This window comes from Pseudochaenichthys georgianus, unplaced genomic scaffold (assembly GCF_902827115.2).
Source record: "Pseudochaenichthys georgianus unplaced genomic scaffold, fPseGeo1.2 scaffold_1549_arrow_ctg1, whole genome shotgun sequence".
NCBI classification, from domain to species: domain Eukaryota; kingdom Metazoa; phylum Chordata; class Actinopteri; order Perciformes; family Channichthyidae; genus Pseudochaenichthys; species Pseudochaenichthys georgianus.
Window position 1 is genome coordinate 1 of NW_027262380.1, and position 22500 is coordinate 22500.

A 22500-nucleotide genomic window follows, 5' to 3' on the forward strand; every position below is an offset into this window, starting at 1 on the left:
CATGCTACCGTGTGCGTGTGCGTGTGCGTGTGTGTGTGTGTGTGTGGAGAGACTGGGGGTAACATGAATCTGGTTGGCTTAAGGAGGTCAGGGTCACACACACCCACCCTAAAAGCAACCCAAAGCAGCAGCATCAGAGCACGGTGCAGAGTCTCTAGATGAGTTCACAGCAGTCCCTCGTTCTTATTGAGCATCCATGTTGTAGTCCGCTGTATAGAAAACTGTGGTTTCCATGGTTTCCCCACAGCAGCAGACGCACACAGCAAGGACGTCCGCTGGCGCATCATAAACACGTCGGATAGTGAAAGTGCAGTCGATTCTCTAAAGTATCGCAGTCTCTTCTCCTAAGTCCTTTTGAATTCTCCTGTCCACTATCCCTTAACCCCGTGACCTTTCACTCAGAGGTCAAGGAATAGACGATAGGGTTAGAATTTAGGAGCTGATTTTTGGACTATTCGACTGCAGCCTTAGTTTTTTTTGTTTGCCATCAGTCGCACTTCCTGTCATAGCATGTTTAATCACAGGTGTGCTGAGAGGAGGGGGGCGGAGTTACCTGAGGGAGGCCAGAGCAGGGGCCTGATTGGTGGAGGGGGGGAACACATGGTGCAGGTAGTCACTCAGAAGCTTCTCGTTCACGATGCCTGACAGAAAGAGAGAGAGACTCAATCAGAAACAACTACCGGAGTCTAAAGAGCTTCATGAGCACATACTCGGGATGTAAATTAACTACAACATTCAACTTAAAACAAAGACATAGTTGCATAATTTCTCGGTAATAATCTGGAGAATGTTTCATAATGACTGATTATATTATTAGGTTCACAACAGGTAGATAAAGCCTCTGAACGTGAAGCAGCTTGATGTAATGAACTCTGAATGGGACAAAGTGTGTTGTGTGTCTTCTCTAGATCTCATTACAGCACTTTTATAAAGACAGGTGAAACTTGGATGTGACAGTTTTGTTAGAAATACATCGATTAAGTGCATTTGATTGAGTATCACTCGCCTGTAGATCTGGGTTTGTCCGTGTCTGAAGCCAGTCTGTAGTTACGGCGCGTCAAAGCCGTGCCGCCGCCTTTAGAGCTCATACTGTCCCACCTGGAGACGCCTGGACACGGACAGCTGGAGACAACTGGAGACGGACTCCTGGAGACGCCTGGACACGGACAGCTGGAGACAACTGGAGACGGACAACTGGAGACGCCTGGAGACACCTGGAGACGCCTGGAGACACCAGAGTGTAGGAATACTCTGTTACAGTAAAAGTCCTGCATTCAAAATGTTCCTCAAGTGAAAGTAGAAAGTATTCTCATCAAAATATAGTGAAAGTAGCGACAGTAAAAGTAGTCGTTGTGCAGATTGGTCCATTTCAGAATAATATATATACAGTGGGGCAAAAAAGTATTTAGTCAGCCACCAATTGTGCAAGTTCTCCCACTTAAAAAGACGAGAGGCCTGTAATGTTCATCCTAGGTACACTTCAACTCTGAGACAGGATGGGGGGAAAGAATCCAGGAAATCACATTGTAGGATTTTTAATGAATTAATTGGTAAATTCCTCGGTAAAATAAGTATTTGGTCACCTACTAACAAACAAGATGTCTGGCTCTCACAGACCTGTAACTTTTATTACATTACATTACATTGCATTTAGCTGACGCTTTTATCCAAAGCGACTTACAATAAGTACATTCGACCAGGAAGACGCAACCTTGAAGAAAACAGAATCATAAAGTACATCAGGTTTCACAGAGCCAAACATTTCAAGTGCTACTCAACTGGCTTTAGAGAAGCCAGTCCTTTGTTAGTATATAAGTGCTTTGTTAGTAGTTCTATCCTCGAGGTGGAGTCGAAGGAGATGAGTTTCAGTCTGGAAGGTGTGTGAGCTTTCTGCTGTCCTGATGTCAGGGAGCTCGTTCCACCATCTTGGAGCCAGGACAGCAAACCCACGTGTTTCTGCTGATGGAACTTGGGTCCCCCTCGCAGCGAGGGAGCAGCGAGTCGTCTGGCTGATGCAGAGCGGAGTGCACGTGCTGGGGTGCACGGTTTAACCATGTCCTGGATGTAGGAAGGGCCAGATCCATTCGCAGCATGGTACGCAAGTACCAGGGTCTTGAAGTGGATTCTAGCAGTTACCGGAAGCCAGTGGAGGGAGCGGAGGAGCGGCGTGGCGTGGGGACATTCAGGAAGGTTGAAGACCAGGCGAGCCGCTGCATTCTGGATGAGCTGCAGAGGTCGGAGGGCACATGCAGGCAGACCAGCCAGGAGGGAGCTGCAGTAGTCTAGGCGTGAGGTGACGAGAGCCTGGACCAGAACCTGCTGGCTCTCTGGGTCAGCTGGGGACGCGTCCTCCTGATGCTGTAGAGCGTGTATCTGCAGCAGCGGGTTGCAGCAGCGATGTTTGCAGTGAAGGACAGGTTGTTATCTAGGGTCTCACCCAGAGTCCTTGCAGTCTGAGTCGGGGAAACAACAGAGGGGCCGATGTTGATGGTCAGGTCAAGAGTGGGACAATCTTTTCCAGGAAGGAAAAGCAGTTCAGTTTTGTCCAGGTTGAGCTTGAGGTGGTGAGCAGACATCCACGAGAGATGTCAGCTAGACGAGCAGAGATGCGAGCGACGACCTGGGTCTCTGAGCGGGGGAAGGGCAGGACTCATTGGGTGTCATCAGCGTAGCAGTGGTATGAAAAACCATGCGGGCTAATGACAGATCCGAGCGAGTTTGTGTACAAGGAGAAGAGGAGGGGACCAAGAACAGAGCCCTGAGGGACCCCTGTAGTTAATTGACAAGGGTCGGACTCGGACCCTCTCCAAGTTACCCTGTAGGTGCGGTCTTTGAGGTATGAGGTGAGGAGGGAAAGTGCAGAGCCTGAAGGAGGATCTGATGGTTCACCGTGTCGAATGCAGCAGACAGGTCCAACAGGATGAGGACAGAGGAGAGGGAGGCTGCTTTAGCCGTGTGCAGTTCCTCAGAGACAGCAATGAGAGCAGTTTCTGTGGAGTGACCTGCCTTGAAACCAGACTGGTGCGGATCCAGAAGGTTGTTCTGATGGAGAGAGCAGGAGAGTTGTTTAAAGACAGCGTTCAAGTGTTTTAGACAGGAACGGGAGGAGAGAGACAGGCCTGTAGTTTATAACATCAGACGGGTTGAGAGTGGGTTTCTTTAGGAGAGGGTTTACTCTCGCCTCCTTGAGAGTGTGTGGAAAGTGACCAGAAGTTAGGGAAGTGTTGATGAAGTGGGTGAGAAACGGTAGAATATCAGGAGCGATAGTCTGAAGGAGGTTTGAAGGGATAGGGTCCAGAGGACAGGTGGTAGGGCGGGTAGAGGTAACGAGGGTAAGAACCTCACTTGGAGAGAGAGGGGAGAAGGAGGTCAGTGTGTGGGTGGAAGGAGGGTCTGGAGACCCAGCGGTGAGTAGGGGGGAGTCAGAAGAAGAAGAGCGAATATCATCAACCTTTTTTTCAAAGTGGTTAACAAAGTCGCTTGACAGAAGGGAGGAGGGGGAAGGGGCTTTGGGAGGGTCCAGGAGGGAGGAGAGGGGAGGGGCTTTAGGGGGGTCCAGGAGGGAGGGGGGGGGAGGGGCTTTAGGGGGGTCCAGGAGGGAGGAGGGTCTTTGGGGGGGTCCAGGAGGGAGGAGGGGCTTTAGGGGGGTCCAGGAGGGAGGAGGGGGGAGGGGCTTTAGGGGGATCCAGGAGGGAGGAGGGGGGAGGGGCTTTAGGGGGGTCCAGGAGGGAGGAGGGTCTTTGGGGGGGTCCAGGAGGGAGGAGGGGGGAGGGGCTTTAGGGGGGTCCAGGAGGGAGGAGGGAGGAAGGTCTTTGGGGGGGTCCAGGAGGGAGGAGGGGGAAGGGGCTTTGGGGGGGTCCAGGAGGGTGGAGAAGATGGGAAATAGTTGATTGGGATTGGAATAGGAAGATTGGATCTTATCTTGAAAGAAAGTGCTTTTTGTCTGAGAGATCGAAGCAGAGAAAGAGGAGAGGAGAGCCTGATAGGTTAGGAGGTCGTCGCGGTGTTTGGATTTCCACCGTTTCCGCTCTGCTGCCCGAAGGACGGTTCTATTAGCACGCAGTGCGTCATCTAGCCAGGGAGCAGGAGGGGACTGACGAGCCTGCCGAGATGTGAGAGGACAGAGAGAGTAGAGAGAGAGGAGAGAGAGAGTCCAGAGAGGATGAGAGAGTAGAGAGGAGAGTTTCTGCAGCAGAGTTTGGAGGCAGGAGTTGGAACGAGTCAGAGGAAGGGAGGGCTTCTTCTATAAGAGCCTCCTCTGTCCTCCACTCGTTAACTGTATTCATGGAACCTGTTTAAACTCGTTATCAGTATAAAAGACTAGGGGTCGACCGATTATCGGCCAGGCCGATTATCGGGGCCGATATTCATCATTTGACCGATTATCGGTATCGGCCTTTTTTTTTATAAAATTGCCGATAACACTTTGGCTCTGATGCGGCCGTTTCTCTGTCTGCAGTCACCACTCTCTGTACACGAGCAATGTCCCGCCCACAGCGCTATCTGATAGGCTATTACTGAAGTGTCAATCAACACTGAAGACTTTAAGCGTGCCGAGCCGTGCGGGGCCCGTTTTTGGTTGCGTTTCCACTTGGCCTAGTTTTGGCCGGGGCGACTTTTTCACCTTTTTTAAAACCGTGGTTCTAGGGCCAGAAACAACCAGGCTGAGTCGGGCTGAGCATGCTAAACTAGAGAGAGAATCGCTGGCAAGGGGGCTACAACTCCAACAAGATGAACATATGTGACCGTGATGTAATTGTAATACACGTTTCTAAATGATGAAGTAACAACACACTGATACCGGTTAGTGAAACCATGAGTTAATGCTTTGAGTCTGCAGACAGACGGCAGAGAAACCTTTTACAATTCCATTTTCCATTGTCTCCAAGATGGTGGAACGAGCTCCCATTGACATCAGGACAGCAGAAAGCTCACACACCTTCCAGACTGAAACTCATCTCCTTCGACTCCACCTCGAGGATAGAACTGCTAACAGAGCACTTATATACTAACAAAGGACTGGCTCCTCTAAAGCCAGCTGAGCAGCACTTGAAATACTTGGCTCTATGAAACCTGATGTACTTTATGATTCTGTTTTCTTCAAGGTTGTGTCTTCCTGGTCGAATGTACTTATTGTGAGTCGCTTTGGATAAAAGCGTCAGCTAAATGCAATGTAATGTAAAATGCGTGTTTTCTGAATGGAGATGGGCTAAGCTAACGTTATATATGCTCCGACCGTCCACACTCACAGCAACGGCCTGCAGACATAAATAAAGCAGCGACTGTGTTCTCCATGACTCAGGCAGGCTGTGGTTTGGACTGGTTTCTCTTCTGTCTGGTTTCTGAACAGATCTGAGGAGCTGTAGCTCTGAGGGCTAACGGCTAACGCCTGTGTTGTTTTTCTGGGGCTCTCATTGAAGATGGCGTCACGGCTCCGCCTACACTGCGTTACTATAGTAACTGCCCCAGTTCCTAAACTGTAATGGAAGCGCAGCATTAAAGTGAGCCGGGCCGAATAAGGCCTAACCAAACCGAGCGAGGCCTGCAGTGGAAACGCGCCATTAGTGACAGAATCAAATAGAGAACCACAGGACACACAGTGCTCATTAAAGCAGCTGAGCATAGAGCCCTGTCCGACAGAGAGCCAGGTGCTGTGGTGAGGCACAGAGGAGCTCATTAAAGCAGCTGAGCATAGAGCCCTGTCCGACAGAGAGCCAGGTGCTGTGGTGAGGCACAGAGGAGCTCATTAAAGCAGCTGAGCATAGAGCCCTGTCCGACAGAGAGCCAGGTGCTGTGGTGAGGCACGGAGGAGCTCATTAAAGCAGCTGAGCATAGAGCCCTGTCCGACAGAGAGCCAGGTGCTGTGGTGAGGCACGGAGGAGCTCATTACGGATATCGCCGGTGGATAACGATTTAATGGCTTTCCAAAATGTCCCAGGATTATTGAGATTCTTTGTGGTAACTGACAGATAGTACTTTGATTTAGCACTTTTTATTTGCGATGTGAAGCTATTCCTTAGCTGCCTGAACGCAGCCATTCTACCTCTGAGCCTGATCTCCTAGCCTTTGCCCAGGCCTTGTTCCTCTCATGAAGGACACTGGACAGCTCAGCAGGAACCAGGCCTTGTTCCTCTCATGAAGGACACTGGACAGCTCAGCAGGAACCAGGCCTTGTTCCTCTCATGAAGGACACTGGACAGCTCAGCAGGAACCAGGCCTTGTTCCTCTCATGAAGGACACTGGACAGCTCAGCAGAGAACCAGGCCTGGTTTCTCTCATGAAGGACACTGGACAGCTCAGCAGGAACCAGGCCTGGTTTCTCTCATGAAGGACACTGGACAGCTCAGCAGAGAACCAGGCCTGGTTTCTCTCATGAAGGAGACTGGACAGCTCAGCAGAGAACCAGGCCTTGTTTCTCTCATGAAGGACACTGGACAGCTCAGCAGAGAACCAGGCCTTGTTTCTCTCATGAAGGAGACTGGACAGCTCAGCAGAGAACCAGGCCTGGTTTCTCTCATGAAGGACACTGGACAGCTCAGCAGGAACCAGGCCTTGTTTCTCTCATGAAGGACACTGGACAGCTCAGCAGAGAACCAGGCCTTGTTTCTCTCATGAAGGAGACTGGACAGCTCAGCAGAGAACCAGGCCTGGTTTCTCTCATGAAGGACACTGGACAGCTCAGCAGGAACCAGGCCTTGTTTCTCTCATGAAGGACACTGGACAGCTCAGCAGAGAACCAGGCCTTGTTTCTCTCATGAAGGACACTGGACAGCTCAGCAGAGAACCAGGCCTGGTTTCTCTCATGAAGGACACTGGACAGCTCAGCAGAGAACCAGGCCTTGTTTCTCTCATGAAGGACACTGGACAGCTCAACAGGAACCAGGCCTGGTTCCTCTCATGAAGGACACTGGACAGCTCAGCAGAGAACCAGGCCTTGTTTCTCTCATGAAGGACACTGGACAGCTCAGCAGAGAACCAGGCCTTGTTTCTCTCATGAAGGAGACTGGACAGCTCAGCAGAGAACCAGGCCTGGTTTCTCTCATGAAGGACACTGGACAGCTCAGCAGGAACCAGGCCTTGTTTCTCTCATGAAGGACACTGGACAGCTCAGCAGAGAACCAGGCCTTGTTTCTCTCATGAAGGAGACTGGACAGCTCAGCAGAGAACCAGGCCTGGTTTCTCTCATGAAGGACACTGGACAGCTCAGCAGGAACCAGGCCTTGTTTCTCTCATGAAGGACACTGGACAGCTCAGCAGAGAACCAGGCCTTGTTTCTCTCATGAAGGACACTGGACAGCTCAGCAGAGAACCAGGCCTGGTTTCTCTCATGAAGGACACTGGACAGCTCAGCAGAGAACCAGGCCTTGTTTCTCTCATGAAGGACACTGGACAGCTCAACAGGAACCAGGCCTGGTTTCTCTCATGAAGGACACTGGACAGCTCAGCAGAGAACCAGGCCTTGTTTCTCTCATGAAGGACACTGGACAGCTCAGCAGAGAACCAGGCCTGGTTTCTCTCATGAAGGACACTGGACAGCTCAGCAGAGAACCAGGCCTTGTTTCTCTCATGAAGGACACTGGACAGCTCAGCAGAGAACCAGGCCTTGTTTCTCTCATGAAGGACACTGGACAGCTCAGCAGAGAACCAGGCCTTGTTTCTCTCATGAAGGACACTGGACAGCTCAGCAGAGAGCCAGGGAGTGTCTCGTCCCTTCACTCTGAACGTACGCAGGGTGCATGTCTATCAATGATCTCCATAAAACCAAGATAGAAATAAGACCATGCGGTTTCTACATCAGCACACAGATCGATGTTTCCCAATCAAACCCAAACAGATCATGAACCTGCTCCACAAAGTGTTCATGTCTCTCTTGATGAGGATGCGAGGTTTAACCTTTTGGACCTTAGTGTCCCTGATTGTGGCTACAGCTCAGAGATCGCTCAGATCATTCTCTAATACTGCCACAGAGGAGTATTTATGGGAGCATTAGTTAGAGTGAGATAATTAGGGAGGATTTATTAGGGACTTGATGTGAGGGCGAGTAGGACTGTCCACACTCTGAGTAACATTCAGAGAGATACAAAGGTTTTTAAATCCTCTGACTCTGCAGCTAACCAGTCCCAGCTCAAACCTCCAAGCAGCTCTATGTCCTTGTAGTCTAGCTGTGATAAAAGATTAGCTAGTGAAGACAAGGAGTCTTTGCCAGCTGAGGGGGGTCTGTAGCAGCCCACCACCATGACCTTTGACCCTTTGCCAGCTGAGGGGGGTCTGTAGCAGCCCAACACCATGACCTGTGACCCTTTGCCAGCTGAGGGGGGTCTGTAGCAGCCCACCACCATGACCTGTGACCCTTTGCCAGCTGAGGGGGGTCTGTAGCAGCCCACCACCATGACCTTTGACCCTTTGCCAGCTGAGGGGGGTCTGTAGCGGCCCACCACCATGACCTTTGACCCTTTGCCAGCTGAGGGGGGTCTGTAACAGCCCACCACCATGACCTTTGACCCTTTGCCAGCTGAGGGGGGTCTGTAGCGGCCCACCACCATGACCTTTGACCCTTTGCCAGCTGAGGGGGGTCTGTAGCTGCCCACCACCATGACCTGTGACCCTTTGCCAGATGAGGGGGGTCTGTAGCAGCCCACCACCATGACCTTTGACCCTTTGCCAGCTGAGGGGGGTCTGTAGCAGCCCACCACCATGACCTTTGACCCTTTGCCAGCTGAGGGGGGTCTGTAGCAGCCCACCACCATGACCTTTGACCCTTTGCCACTTCTATATTTAAGGCTAAACATTCAAATTGCTTCCTGATGGATTTGGAAACTAATGTGGTTACACTGAACTTATTCTGAACATACATGGCAACGGCACCGCCTTCATCAGGCCGGGCGGTACGATACACATTGAAACCATTTAAGGCGACGTCAGAGGCCAGACAGACTTGTTTAGCCATGTTTCAGATAAAACAATGACGTCAGCGTCAGTCGAGCCCAGATACGGACAGCATCTAGTTTACCTGACAGACTGCGCACTTTCAAGTGGATGAGACCCAGCCCAGACCTAGCTTTAGGATCAGCAGGAGTAGACCTGACTACGACTACTGGGCGGACCAGGGTTAGGGTGGACATTTCCTGACAGTAATAACAACAACAAAACCAGGCATCTTTTCCTCTTAAGCGACACACACACACACACACACACACACACACACACACACACACACACACACACACACACACACACACACACACACACACACACACACACACACACACACACACACACACACACACACACACACACACACCTCATCTAATTTAGAGACACCGGAACAGTCTGCGAGAGTGTGATTGGAGCTGAAGAAGCAGTCCTGAAGAACCATCATCGCAGGAAAACAAAAAAGACAAACATATTGTGTCGAGCAGATTGTCTGTGACAAGGCAACACATCCGAACCTTTGCAGGGGATGCCCACTGCGGGGCAGAACAGACCTGAGTCCAGTCGACTCCTCAGGATGACTAGAGATCTTCTCATCGTCCAGAACAGTTAACAGGCAGAGCAGAATCTGATATGGGCCATTCTCCCAGACCAGCAGATAGCATCCGATGTTCCTGGAGCAAAATCAGCACAGCAGCAAAGGACAGGCGAAAACAGCAGCGTGGAAGCGCTCCGGTCCCTCCGTGGTATCCCCGGGGTGAAAGCAGGCCTCTGCAACAGCAGAACCAGGACAGGTGGGAGCAGGCCTCTGCGACAGCAGAACCAGGACAGGTGGGAGCAGGCCTCTGCGACAGCAGAACCAGGACAGGTGAAAGCAGGCCTCTGCAACAGCAGAACCAGGACAGGTGGGAGCAGGCCTCTGCGACAGCAGAACCAGGACAGGTGAAAGCAGGCCTCTGCGACAGCAGAACCAGGACAGGTGAAAGCAGGCCTCTGCGACAGCAGAACCAGGACAGGTGGGAGCAGGCCTCTGCGACAGCAGAACCAGGACAGGTGGGAGCAGGCCTCTGCGACAGCAGAACCAGGACAGGTGGGAGCAGGCCTCTGCGACAGCAGAACCAGGACAGGTGGGAGCAGGCCTCTGCGACAGCAGAACCAGGACAGGTGGGAGCAGGCCTCTGCGACAGCAGAACCAGGACAGGTGAAAGCAGGCCTCTGCGACAGCAGAACCAGGACAGGTGAAAGCAGGCCTCTGCAACAGCAGAACCAGGACAGGTGAAAGCAGGCCTCTGCGACAGCAGAACCAGGACAGGTGAAAGCAGGCCTCTGCAACAGCAGAACCAGGACAGGTGAAAGCAGGCCTCTGCGACAGCAGAACCAGGACAGGTGAAAGCAGGCCTCTGCGACAGCAGAACCAGGACAGGTGAAAGCAGGCCTCTGCGACAGCAGAACCAGGACAGGTGAAAGCAGGCCTCTGCGACAGCAGAACCAGGACAGGTGGGAGCAGGCCTCTGCGACAGCAGAACCAGGACAGGTGGGAGCAGGCCTCTGCGACAGCAGAACCAGGACAGGTGGGAGCAGGCCTCTGCGACAGCAGAACCAGGACAGGTGGGAGCAGGCCTCTGCGACAGCAGAACCAGGACAGGTGGGAGCAGGCCTCTGCAACAGCAGAACCAGGACAGGTGAAAGCAGGCCTCTGCGACAGCAGAACCAGGACAGGTGAAAGCAGGCCTCTGCAACAGCAGAACCAGGACAGGTGAAAGCAGGCCTCTGCGACAGCAGAACCAGGACAGGTGAAAGCAGGCCTCTGCAACAGCAGAACCAGGACAGGTGAAAGCAGGCCTCTGCAACAGCAGAACCAGGACAGGTGGGAGCAGGCCTCTGCGACAGCAGAACCAGGACAGCTGAAAGCAGGCCCCAGCGGTGGTAAAATCCTCCTCCGTACAGCAGCACACGCCCGGTGGAAGCAGGCCAAGCCCGAAGCGTGGATCCACTCCGTCTCTCCGCGACGACTCCGGGGTAAAAACCTCTCCGGTGCAGCCGTCCTCTACAGGTGGGAGCAGGCCTCCGCAGATCGCAGGCAGCAACAGGTGGAGCCGCTCCGTCTCTTCGCGACGTCTCCGGAGGAAAAACGTTATAGGTGGCAGAGTGACAGAAAATGTCTTCAACTTATGGGATTCCCCCTCAATTTCCACTTGTTGTGTATTTTTATATATCAGATGTGACACACGTGGACTCATGGGGTTAATAAAAGAACACAATAAGTTAAAATAACAAACACGTGGATAAGTATGATGGTATAGTGCAGGAGGGTATATTGGACATTCATTCCTGCTATTTTCTAATGAAAACGTACAAAACACTATGCTTGCATTTCTATGTAAATGTATTTGTTCATAACATCTCTGTGGACATACCCTGGTTACTAAATATTGGGTTGTGACGTGGTTGTGTTGTGTTTGTTGTTGTTGACTTGTTACTGCCTTGCTGTTTGTGCTATATGTTAGGACCCCTTTAAAGGAGATTGTTTATCCTGGATGAAGACATGTCAGTTGATCCAGTCTAAACATAAACACTGCCCACAGAGAGGCCATGATGAACAAACACATTCTCCCAGCAACTAAACAGTAAATAAATACAAACGTAGTGTTTTGTGATTCATCAACAACACGTAGAGGTAACAGAAGTAGACGTGTTTAAACATCTGAAAGGAGGTCATTTCAGTGACTGTGAAGCATCTCAGAGCTGAGGGGCTACATGGAGCTAGCATGCTAACGGCTACCCGACAGAAACAGACTGTTGTGTTGCTAACGGCAGCTAGCATGCTAACGGCTCCCCGACAGAAACATACTGTTGTGTTGCTAACGGCAGCTAGCATGCTAACGGCTCCCCGACAGAAATAGACTGTTGTGTTGCTAACAGCAACTAGCATGCTAATGGCTCCCTGACAGAAACAGACTGTTGTGTTGCTAACAGCAGCTAGCCTGCTAACTGAAACCCTACCTTCTCTGGTTTCTCCTGCGGCGGTTGTTCTGTATAATATATACGAATAAAGATAGGAGGTGTTTTTTCTGTCGCGATGAAAGAAGAGCTGTTTTTATTTTTTACCACAACAGTCAACGCCTCTAAACTACGGAGCGCCACGAGGTACACAGTTAGGAGCGGCGCTGAAAAACGCGAAACGTAAAATCAGAAATCTTTATTTATCCCAGTGGCTAAAAGTCTAACAAAGTACCAGAGGGGGGAGAAGTATTCAGATCTTGTACTTGAGTAAAAGTAGAAGTACTCAGATCCTGTACTTGAGTAAAAGTAGAACTCAGATCTTGTACTTGAGTAAAAGTAGAAGTACTCAGGTCTTGTACTTGAGTAAAAGTAGAAGTACTCAGATCTTGTACTTGAGTAAAAGTAGAAGTACTCAGATCGTGTTCTTGAGTAAAAGTAGAAGTATTCAGATCTTGTACTTGAGTAAAAGTAGAAATAATTAGATCTTGTACTTGAGTAAAAGTAGAAGTACTCAGATCTTACTTGAGTAAAAGTAGAAGTACTCAGATCGTGTTCTTGAGTAAAAGTAGAAGTACTCAGATCTTACTTGAGTAAAAGTAGTATTACTCAGATCTTGTACGTGAGTAAAAGTAGTAGTATTCAGATCTTGTACTTGAGTAAAAGTAGAAATAATTAGATCTTGTACTTGATTAAAAGTAGAAGTACTCAGATCTGGTCAAAATATAGTTAAAGTAGTGATTGTGCAGATTGGTCCATTTCATATAAATAAACATTGATTGATTGATTGATTTCAGAATGATATATATGATATGTTTGATATGATACGTTTTCTCACATGTTATGTTTAAATATTCTAATGATGTTGTACTTTTGGTGAGCAGTGTATTGAAAACATGTTTTGCCTGAGGTGTCTCTTCTTAACGAAAATAAATAAGGAAATATATAGTGTTAATCTTTATTGTTCAGATGCCGTCAGGAGATCCAATTATGCTCAATTCATAAATACATTTGAAAAACGAGGATTTAATAATAATAATTTGTACATCTTTTTATATGTATTTATATAATATTTATTATTATTATTACTAATAATAATAATAAAGAGGGTTATTTTTTTCAAATCCTCGTTGATTTAGATTAATTATTCATTAATTACCACTACACTGTTATAAAGTCACCATGCTGTCTGAATGAATGTGCTTAACAGAAGCTGCTCAAGAATAGACCTTCCATTTGTTTGTCTGTGATTGGCTGAGGATATTTTACTGCTCTCTGATTGGCCCGTCACAGACCCGCCCGTGGAAGGTTCCATTTCAGAAGAAAGGGGGATGGATGACAATTTCCGTGACATTTAATTAATATTTCAACCAAAAGAACGAAGCCTATTACCTTCTATTAGGATATATTTAAAGAAATTATTAATTTAATAATTATTAAAGTGAACAATAGTTGACTATAACCGGGAATACGACTTTTAAAAACGGCTCCTCCCCTCCCCGGGAACAGTAACTGTTGTCCAGTCAGGAGTCACAAGCAGCTCAGACTTTGACCTGAGATCCGACCAGGTACCGATCCGCGGACATCTGTAGTTCCCAGGTGTGTTCCGACTTACTTCTTCACCTTTCTGCTCACCTGTCAGAGAGACATGCTGCGCGCGAGGGCGGCTGTGAGCCTGTCATGGAGGGGGTAGGCACGCACGCTCACACACACACACACACACGCACACACACACACACACACGAGACTCCTTCAAGATGTCAGTTAGCTAATGCTAAGCTAACAGTGCTAACCTGACGTAAACACTCAAGATCAGAGGTGGTTCATAAAGTATTAACTCTTTAACAGCTGCTAGTCTCAGGTATTTATACAACAGCATGTATAACATGAACTCCTGGCACCAGACTACCGCCTCGTCCACTGGTTAACTACTACTGGGGTTTAAAGGGTTAACTAGTCAAGTGTATTTATATAGCACATGTAAAGCAACCTCAGTGATTTCCAGATTTAAAATAAAACAATCAATGAAAGAATGAAGACATAATTATACACAGGTGCAAATAGATAAAGGAAAATAAATACAACAGAAGCAGCAATAAAGTTACAGCATAAATAAAGTAAAGCACGATAACTATCTAGTTTTACAGTGCTCAGGGGACTGTGCAGCTCTCACCTGAACAGGTAGGCTCTTCCAGCCCTAGTGACCCCGACTGAGAAGACCCTAACCCTGGAAGAGGGTTTCAGACCTCAGTGCTCTGGTGGCTTTAAGAGCTCGGATAAGTGAGAAGGTGCCAAATCGTTTACACATTCAAAAAGAATAAGTAAAACCAGGAATTGGATCCTGAAATGAACAGGAAGTCAGAGCAAAGAAGCATTTTGAACTAACTGTAAACGGTGACTTTTTATTTAAATGATCCAGAATATTTGATATCATATTTTTAATTTTTTCCTTTAATTTGTAATGGTTAATTATCTTTTCCACTTTTTAAAGTATTTTAAGAATTGTATAAAGTCTGAAAACACTTCTTCTGGTTCTGTGACGAAAAAAATCCTAAATTAGGAAAATTAAAGTATCTATCTATCTATCTATACTACTTAACTGGTAGAGCAGTGAATTCCTTTATTCACACAGAGGGGACATTTACATTGTTACAGCTAAAGTAAAGAGATCAAATGATATACAATTACATAAAGGGCATGCACATAATTATTATTCCACGTTTCCAAAGTACACATTCAGGTAGATAGAGGCAGCAGCAGTGTTTATAAAATAAGTCCGATAACAGAGGTACATTATATATTACTGAGAGCTACTGACAGATTCAGGAGGCAGTAATAATAGTAAATAATAATAATAACGGGAACCTTTTGCACAACAGTGGAGCCACATGTGACCTGGTTTCAGAGTATGAACTAGTTACCTTGTTCGACTAGAGGAAGGTTGAATGTTCACGAGCTAACTAGTCATGCAACTGCAGTGAGGATTAAATATTATTTGACGACAACCATTTTTCATCTTTAATATTTATTAGTGTTTCATATACAACAAAAACTAGCTTTAGACGAAAGACGCAGGTTGTTTTTACTTTTTAAAGTTCACTAGTGAGTTAACAGTGGGTCTGTTCTGCTGTTTAGGGTCGTCCCTTTCCTGCAGATTTTAATCTGGGACATGAACCGGCGACCCTGCTGGCTCCAGCTCGATCCAGTTGAATATTAAACACTGTCTCTCTTATTTATCATTAACTTCTGCAGAGTCAAGGTCACAGCAGGGGGGGGGATTTCTCACCATGTCAGTGCTGCTACTGGGGTTAATGGGTTGGCTACTGGGTTTAATGGGTTGACTACTGGGTTAATGGGTTGGCTACTGGGTTTAATGGGTTGGCTACTGGGGTTAATGGGTTGACTACTGGGGTTAATGGGTTGGCTACTGGGGTTAATGGGTTGGCTACTGGGGTTAATGGGTTGGCTACTGGGTTTAATGGGTTGGCTACTGGGTTTAATGGGTTGACTAGTGGGTTTAATGGGTTGGCTACTGGGGTTAATGGGTTGGCTACTGGGGTTAATGGGTTGGCTACTGGGTTTAATGGGTTGGCTACTGGGTTTAATGGGTTGGCTACTGGGTTTAATGGGTTGACTACTGGGTTTAATGGGTTGGCTACTGGGTTTAATGGGTTGACTAGTGGGTTTAATGGGTTGGCTACTGGGTTTAATGGGTTGACTAGTGGGTTTAATGGGTTGGCTACTGGGTTTAATGGGTTGGCTACTGGGTTTAATGGGTTGGCTACTGGGTTTAATGGGTTGACTAGTGGGTTTAATGGGTTGGCTACTGGGTTTAATGGGTTGACTAGTGGGTTTAATGGGTTGACTAGTGGGTTTAATGGGTTGGCTACTGGGTTTAATGGGTTGACTAGTGGGTTTAATGGGTTGGCTAGTGGGTTTAATGGGTTGACTACTGGGTTTAATGGGTTGGCTAGTGGGTTTAATGGGTTGGCTAGTGGGTTTAATGGGTTGACTACTGGGTTTAATGGGTTGGCTACTGGGTTTAATGGGTTAACTAGTGGGTTTAATGGGTTGGCTACTGGGTTTAATGGGTTGACTAGTGGGTTTAATGGGTTGGCTACTGGGTTTAATGGGTTGGCTACTGGGTTTAATGGGTTGACTAGTGGGGTTAATGGGTTGGCTACTGGGTTTAATGGGTTGACTAGTGGGGTTAATGGGTTGACTAGTGGGGTTAATGGGTTGGCTACTGGGTTTAATGGGTTGGCTACTGGGGTTAATGGGTTGACTAGTGGGGTTAATGGGTTGGCTACTGGGGTTAATGGGTTGACTAGTGGGTTTAATGGGTTGGCTACTGGGTTTAATGGGTTGACTACTGGGTTTAATGGGTTGACTACTGGGGTTAATGGGTTGGCTACTGGGGTTAATGGGTTGGCTACTGGGTTTAATGGGTTGGCTACTGGGTTTAATGGGTTGACTACTGGGTTTAATGGGTTGACTACTGGGTTTAATGGGTTGGCTACTGGGTTTAATGGGTTGACTACTGGGTTTAATGGGTTGGCTACTGGGTTTAATGGGTTGGCTAGTGGGTTTAATGGGTTGGCTACTGGGTTTAATGGGTTGACTAGTGGGTTTAATGGGTTGGCTACTGGGTTTAATGGGTTGGCTACTGGGTTTAATGGGTTGGCTACTGGGTTTAATGGGTTGGCTACTGGGTTTAATGGGTTGGCTAGTGGGTTTAATGGGTTGGCTACTGGGTTTAATGGGTTGGCTAGTGGGTTTAATGGGTTGGCTACTGGGTTTAATGGGTTGACTACTGGGTTTAATGGGTTGGCTACTGGGTTTAATGGGTTGGCTAGTGGGTTTAATGGGTTGGCTACTGGGTTTAATGGGTTGACTAGTGGGTTTAATGGGTTGACTACTGGGTTTAATGGGTTGGCTACTGGGTTTAATGGGTTGACTAGTGGGTTTAATGGGTTGGCTACTGGGTTTAATGGGTTGACTAGTGGGTTTAATGGGTTGGCTACTGGGTTTAATGGGTTGACTACTGGGTTTAATGGGTTGGCTACTGGGTTTAATGGGTTGGCTAGTGGGTTTAATGGGTTGGCTACTGGGTTTAATGGGTTGGATACTGGGTTTAATGGGTTGGCTACTGGGTTTAATGGGTTGGCTAGTGGGTTTAATGGGTTGGCTACTGGGTTTAATGGGTTGACTAGTGGGTTTAATGGGTTGGCTACTGGGTTTAATGGGTTGGCTAGTGGGTTTAATGGGTTAACTAGTGGGTTTAATGGGTTGGCTACTGGGTTTAATGGGTTGACTAGTGGGTTTAATGGGTTGGCTACTGGGTTTAATGGGTTGGCTAGTGGGTTTAATGGGTTGACTACTGGGTTTAATGGGTTGGCTACTGGGTTTAATGGGTTGACTACTGGGTTTAATGGGTTGGCTACTGGGTTTAATGGGTTGGCTACTGGGTTTAATGGGTTGACTAGTGGGTTTAATGGGTTGGATACTGGGTTTAATGGGTTGGCTACTGGGTTTAATGGGTTGGCTAGTGGGTTTAATGGGTTGGCTACTGGGTTTAATGGGTTGACTAGTGGGTTTAATGGGTTGGCTACTGGGTTTAATGGGTTGGCTAGTGGGTTTAATGGGTTGACTACTGGGTTTAATGGGTTGGCTACTGGGTTTAATGGGTTGGCTACTGGGTTTAATGGGTTGGCTAGTGGGTTTAATGGGTTGGCTACTGGGTTTAATGGGTTGGCTACTGGGTTTAATGGGTTGACTAGTGGGGTTAATGGGTTGACTAGTGGGGTTAATGGGTTGGCTACTGGGTTTAATGGGTTGGCTACTGGGTTTAATGGGTTGGCTACTGGGTTTAATGGGTTGACTAGTGGGTTTAATGGGTTGACTAGTGGGTTTAATGGGTTGACTAGTGGGGTTAATGGGTTGGCTACTGGGGTTAATGGGTTGACTAGTGGGTTTAATGGGTTGGCTACTGGGGTTAATGGGTTGGATACTGGGTTTAATGGGTTGACTAGTGGGTTTAATGGGTTGGCTACTGGGTTTAATGGGTTGACTAGTGGGGTTAATGGGTTGGCTACTGGGTTTAATGGGTTGGCTACTGGGTTTAATGGGTTGGCTACTGGGTTTTAATGGGTTGGCTACTGGGTTTTAATGGGTTGGCTACTGGGTTTAATGGGTTGACTAGTGGGTTTAATGGGTTGGCTACTGGGTTTAATGGGTTGGCTACTGGGTTTAATGGGTTGGCTACTGGGTTTAATGGGTTGGCTACTGGGTTTAATGGGTTGGCTACTGGGTTTAATGGGTTGACTAGTGGGTTTAATGGGTTGGCTACTGGGTTTAATGGGTTGACTAGTGGGTTTAATGGGTTGGCTACTGGGTTTAATGGGTTGACTAGTGGGGTTAATGGGTTGGCTACTGGGTTTAATGGGTTGGCTACTGGGTTTAATGGGTTGGCTACTGGGTTTAATGGGTTGACTAGTGGGTTTAATGGGTTGACTACTGGGTTTAATGGGTTGGCTACTGGGTTTAATGGGTTGACTAGTGGGTTTAATGGGTTGGCTACTGGGTTTAATGGGTTGGCTACTGGGTTTAATGGGTTGACTAGTGGGTTTAATGGGTTGGCTAGTGGGTTTAATGGGTTGACTAGTGGGTTTAATGGGTTGACTAGTGGGTTTAATGGGTTGACTAGTGGGTTTAATGGGTTGACTACTGGGTTTAATGGGTTGACTAGTGGGTTTAATGGGTTGGATACTGGGTTTAATGGGTTGACTAGTGGGGTTATTACAATTATTACTAACTGTCTGTAGTCTACAACACAACAACATAGGAAATAACAACAACAAACACGATTTACAGACACAAACATAAACCATGTAACTACGCAGCCTGCTGCTTGTAGAAGTACACATGTCCAGGAAATATTCCAAAATCAACAACAATGCGAGGCTGCACACGACGCTCCGCTTCCGCAACGTTTTGAAAGGCGCTTCTGGTGGGGTCAGGGGGTCAGGGGGTCAGGGGTCAGAGCAGCCACAGAAACACTGGGAGGACACGTGGGAAGAATATACATATAAACATGGAGAGTGACATGAGGTAACCTTTGACCTTTGGTGAATGGTCATACGGACATGTGCGTTTAAATGTGCCCGTGGACACACCAGTTTCCTGTTGGTCGATAATCTCCGCCTGTCTGCAGGTTGAAGACGCTGCCCTCTGCAGGCGTGGAGGTGAAGAACGAACCCATCCTCAGCTTCATAGAGGGGAGTGAAGAGAGAGAGCAGCTGCTGAGGGTACACACACACACACACACACACACACACACACACACACAGAGACACACACAGACACACACACACACACACACACACACACACACACACACACAGAGACACACAGAGACAGACACACACACACACACACACACACACACACACACACACACACACACACACACACACAGACAGAGAGACAGACAAACACGGAGACAGACACACACACACACACACACACACACACGGAGACAGACACATGGAGACAGACACACACACACACACACAGAGACAGACACACACATACACACACACACGGAGACAGACACATGGAGACACACACACACAGACACACACACAGAGACAGACACACACACACACACAGAGACAGAGACACACACACACACACACACACACACACACACACACACACACACACACACACACACACACACACACAGACAGACACGGAGACAGACACACACACAAACACGGAGACAGACACGGAGACAGACACACACACACACACACACACACACACACACGGAGACAGACACATGGAGACAGACACACACACACACGGAGACAGACACACACACAGAGACAGACACACACACACACACACACACACACACACACACACACACACGGAGACAGGCACACACAGAGACACACACACACACACACACGGAGACAGACACACACACGGAGACAGACAGACACACACACACACACACACACACACACACACGGAGACAGACACATGGAGACAGACAGACACACACACACACGGAGACAGACACACACACACACACACACACACACGGAGACAGACACACACACACACACACACACACACACACACACGGAGACAGACACATGGAGACAGACACACACACACACACACACACACACACGGAGACAGACACACACACACACACACACACACACGGAGACAGGCACACACAGAGACACACACACACACACACGGAGACAGACACACACACACGGAGACAGACACATGGAGACAGACAGACACACACACGGAGACAGACAGACAGACACACACACGGAGACAGGCACACAGAGACACACACACACACACACACAGAGACACACACACACACACACACACACACACACACACACGGAGACAGACACACACACAGAGACAGACACACACAGAGACACACACACACACCTGTCTGTCTGCTTCTCTGGCGTCCAGGCAGTTTAACTGGTGTTTATATTGAAATAAAGACTCTTTGAATATTCATCTCGTGATGTGTTTCAGACGCTGGCCGACCTGAAGGGGAAGACGGAGGAGATCCCGTGTGTCGTGGGAGACGAACACGTATGGACCAAAGACATCAGATACCAGCTGTCTGTGAGTGAAGCTCTACACATCACTGCTGATGTGAAGTCATGTGACCGTGCTGTAGTTCCTTTATAGCCCAACATTAGCCGCCTTTAGCTTAGCGGTGTTGAAGTCATGTGACCGTGCTTTAGTTCCTTTATAGCCCAACGTTAGCCTCCTTTAGCTTAGCGGTGGTGACGTGAAGTCATGTGACCGTGCTGTAGTTCCTTTATAGCCCAACATTAGCCACCTTTAGCTTAGCGGTGGTGAAGTGAAGTCATGTGACCGTGCTGTAGTTCCTTTATAGCCCAACATTAGCCTCCTTTAGCTTAGCGGTGGTGACGTGAAGTCATGTGACCGTGCTGTAGTGCCTTTATAGCCCAACATTAGCCACCTTTAGCTTAGCGGTGGTGACGTGAAGTCATGTGACCGTGCTGTAGTTCCTTTATAGCCCAACATTAGCCGCCTTTAGCTTAGCGGTGGTGACGTGAAGTCATGTGACCGTGTTGTAGTTCCTTTATAGCCCAACATTAGCCTCCTTTAGCTTAGCGGTGGTGACGTGAAGTCATGTGACCGTGTTGTAGTTCCTTTATAGCCCAACATTAGCCTCCTTTAGCTTAGCGGTGGTGATGTGAAGTCATGTGACCGTGCTGTAGTTCCTTTATAGCCCAACATTAGCCACCTTTAGCTTAGCGGTGGTGAAGTGAAGTCATGTGACCGTGCTGTAGTTCCTTTATAGCCCAACATTAGCCTCCTTTAGCTTAGCGGTGGTGACGTGAAGTCATGTGACCGTGCTGTAGTTCCTTTATAGCCCAACATTAGCCACCTTTAGCTTAGCGGTGGTGACGTGAAGTCATGTGACCGTGCTGTAGTTCCTTTATAGCCCAACATTAGCCTCCTTTAGCTTAGCGGTGGTGACGTGAAGTCATGTGACCGTGCTGTAGTTCCTTTATAGCCCAACATTAGCCACCTTTAGCTTAGCGGTGGTGACGTGAAGTCATGTGACCGTGCTGTAGTTCCTTTATAGCCCAACATTAGCCACCTTTAGCTTAGCGGTGGTGACGTGAAGTCATGTGACCGTGCTGTAGTTCCTTTATAGCCCAACATTAGCCACCTTTAGCTTAGCGGTGGTGACGTGAAGTCATGTGACCGTGCTGTAGTTCCTTTATAGCCCAACATTAGCCTCCTTTAGCTTAGCGGTGGAGACGTGAAGTCATGTGACCGTGCTGTAGTTCCTTTATAGCCCAACATTAGCCACCTTTAGCTTAGCGGTGGTGACGTGAAGTCATGTGACCGTGCTGTAGTTCCTTTATAGCCCAACATTAGCCACCTTTAGCTTAGCGGTGGTGACGTGAAGTCATGTGACCGTGCTGTAGTTCCTTTATAGCCCAACATTAGCCTCCTTTAGCTTAGCGGTGGTGATGTGAAGTCATGTGACCGTGCTGTAGTTCCTTTATAGCCCAACATTAGCCACCTTTAGCTTAGCGGTGGTGAAGTGAAGTCATGTGACCGTGCTGTAGTTCCTTTATAGCCCAACATTAGCCTCCTTTAGCTTAGCGGTGGTGACGTGAAGTCATGTGACCGTGCTGTAGTTCCTTTATAGCCCAACATTAGCCACCTTTAGCTTAGCGGTGGTGACGTGAAGTCATGTGACCGTGCTGTAGTTCCTTTATAGCCCAACATTAGCCTCCTTTAGCTTAGCGGTGGTGACGTGAAGTCATGTGACCGTGCTGTAGTTCCTTTATAGCCCAACATTAGCCACCTTTAGCTTAGCGGTGGTGACGTGAAGTCATGTGACCGTGCTGTAGTTCCTTTATAGCCCAACATTAGCCACCTTTAGCTTAGCGGTGGTGACGTGAAGTCATGTGACCGTGCTGTAGTTCCTTTATAGCCCAACATTAGCCACCTTTAGCTTAGCGGTGGTGA

General features: G+C 48.2%; 2 protein-coding genes across 2 annotated transcripts in view; one reads left to right on the plus strand and one right to left on the minus strand.

Moving 5' to 3' along the window:
• Positions 1–553: 553 nt before the first annotated feature.
• On the minus strand, positions 554–9439 carry LOC117441182 (E3 ubiquitin-protein ligase RNF123-like; the record flags this gene model as incomplete). Its single annotated transcript, XM_034077389.2, has 3 exons — positions 9302–9439; positions 1007–1224; positions 554–641 (listed from the first exon to the last, which is right to left on the minus strand). Coding segments are annotated over exons 1-3 (311 nt in total), but the record flags the coding sequence as incomplete, so codon positions are not given.
• Positions 9440–13461: 4022 nt separating this feature from the next.
• The window catches only part of aldh4a1 (aldehyde dehydrogenase 4 family, member A1), a 13442-nt gene continuing 4403 nt past the window's right edge, over positions 13462–22500 (plus strand). Inside the window, exons 1-3 of the mRNA XM_034077388.2 lie at positions 13462–13620; positions 19145–19238; positions 20512–20604. Of these exons, the coding sequence (XP_033933279.1) occupies positions 13580–13620; positions 19145–19238; positions 20512–20604 (228 nt within the window). The 5' untranslated portion in view covers positions 13462–13579. The remainder of the gene's footprint in view (positions 13621–19144; positions 19239–20511; positions 20605–22500) is intronic.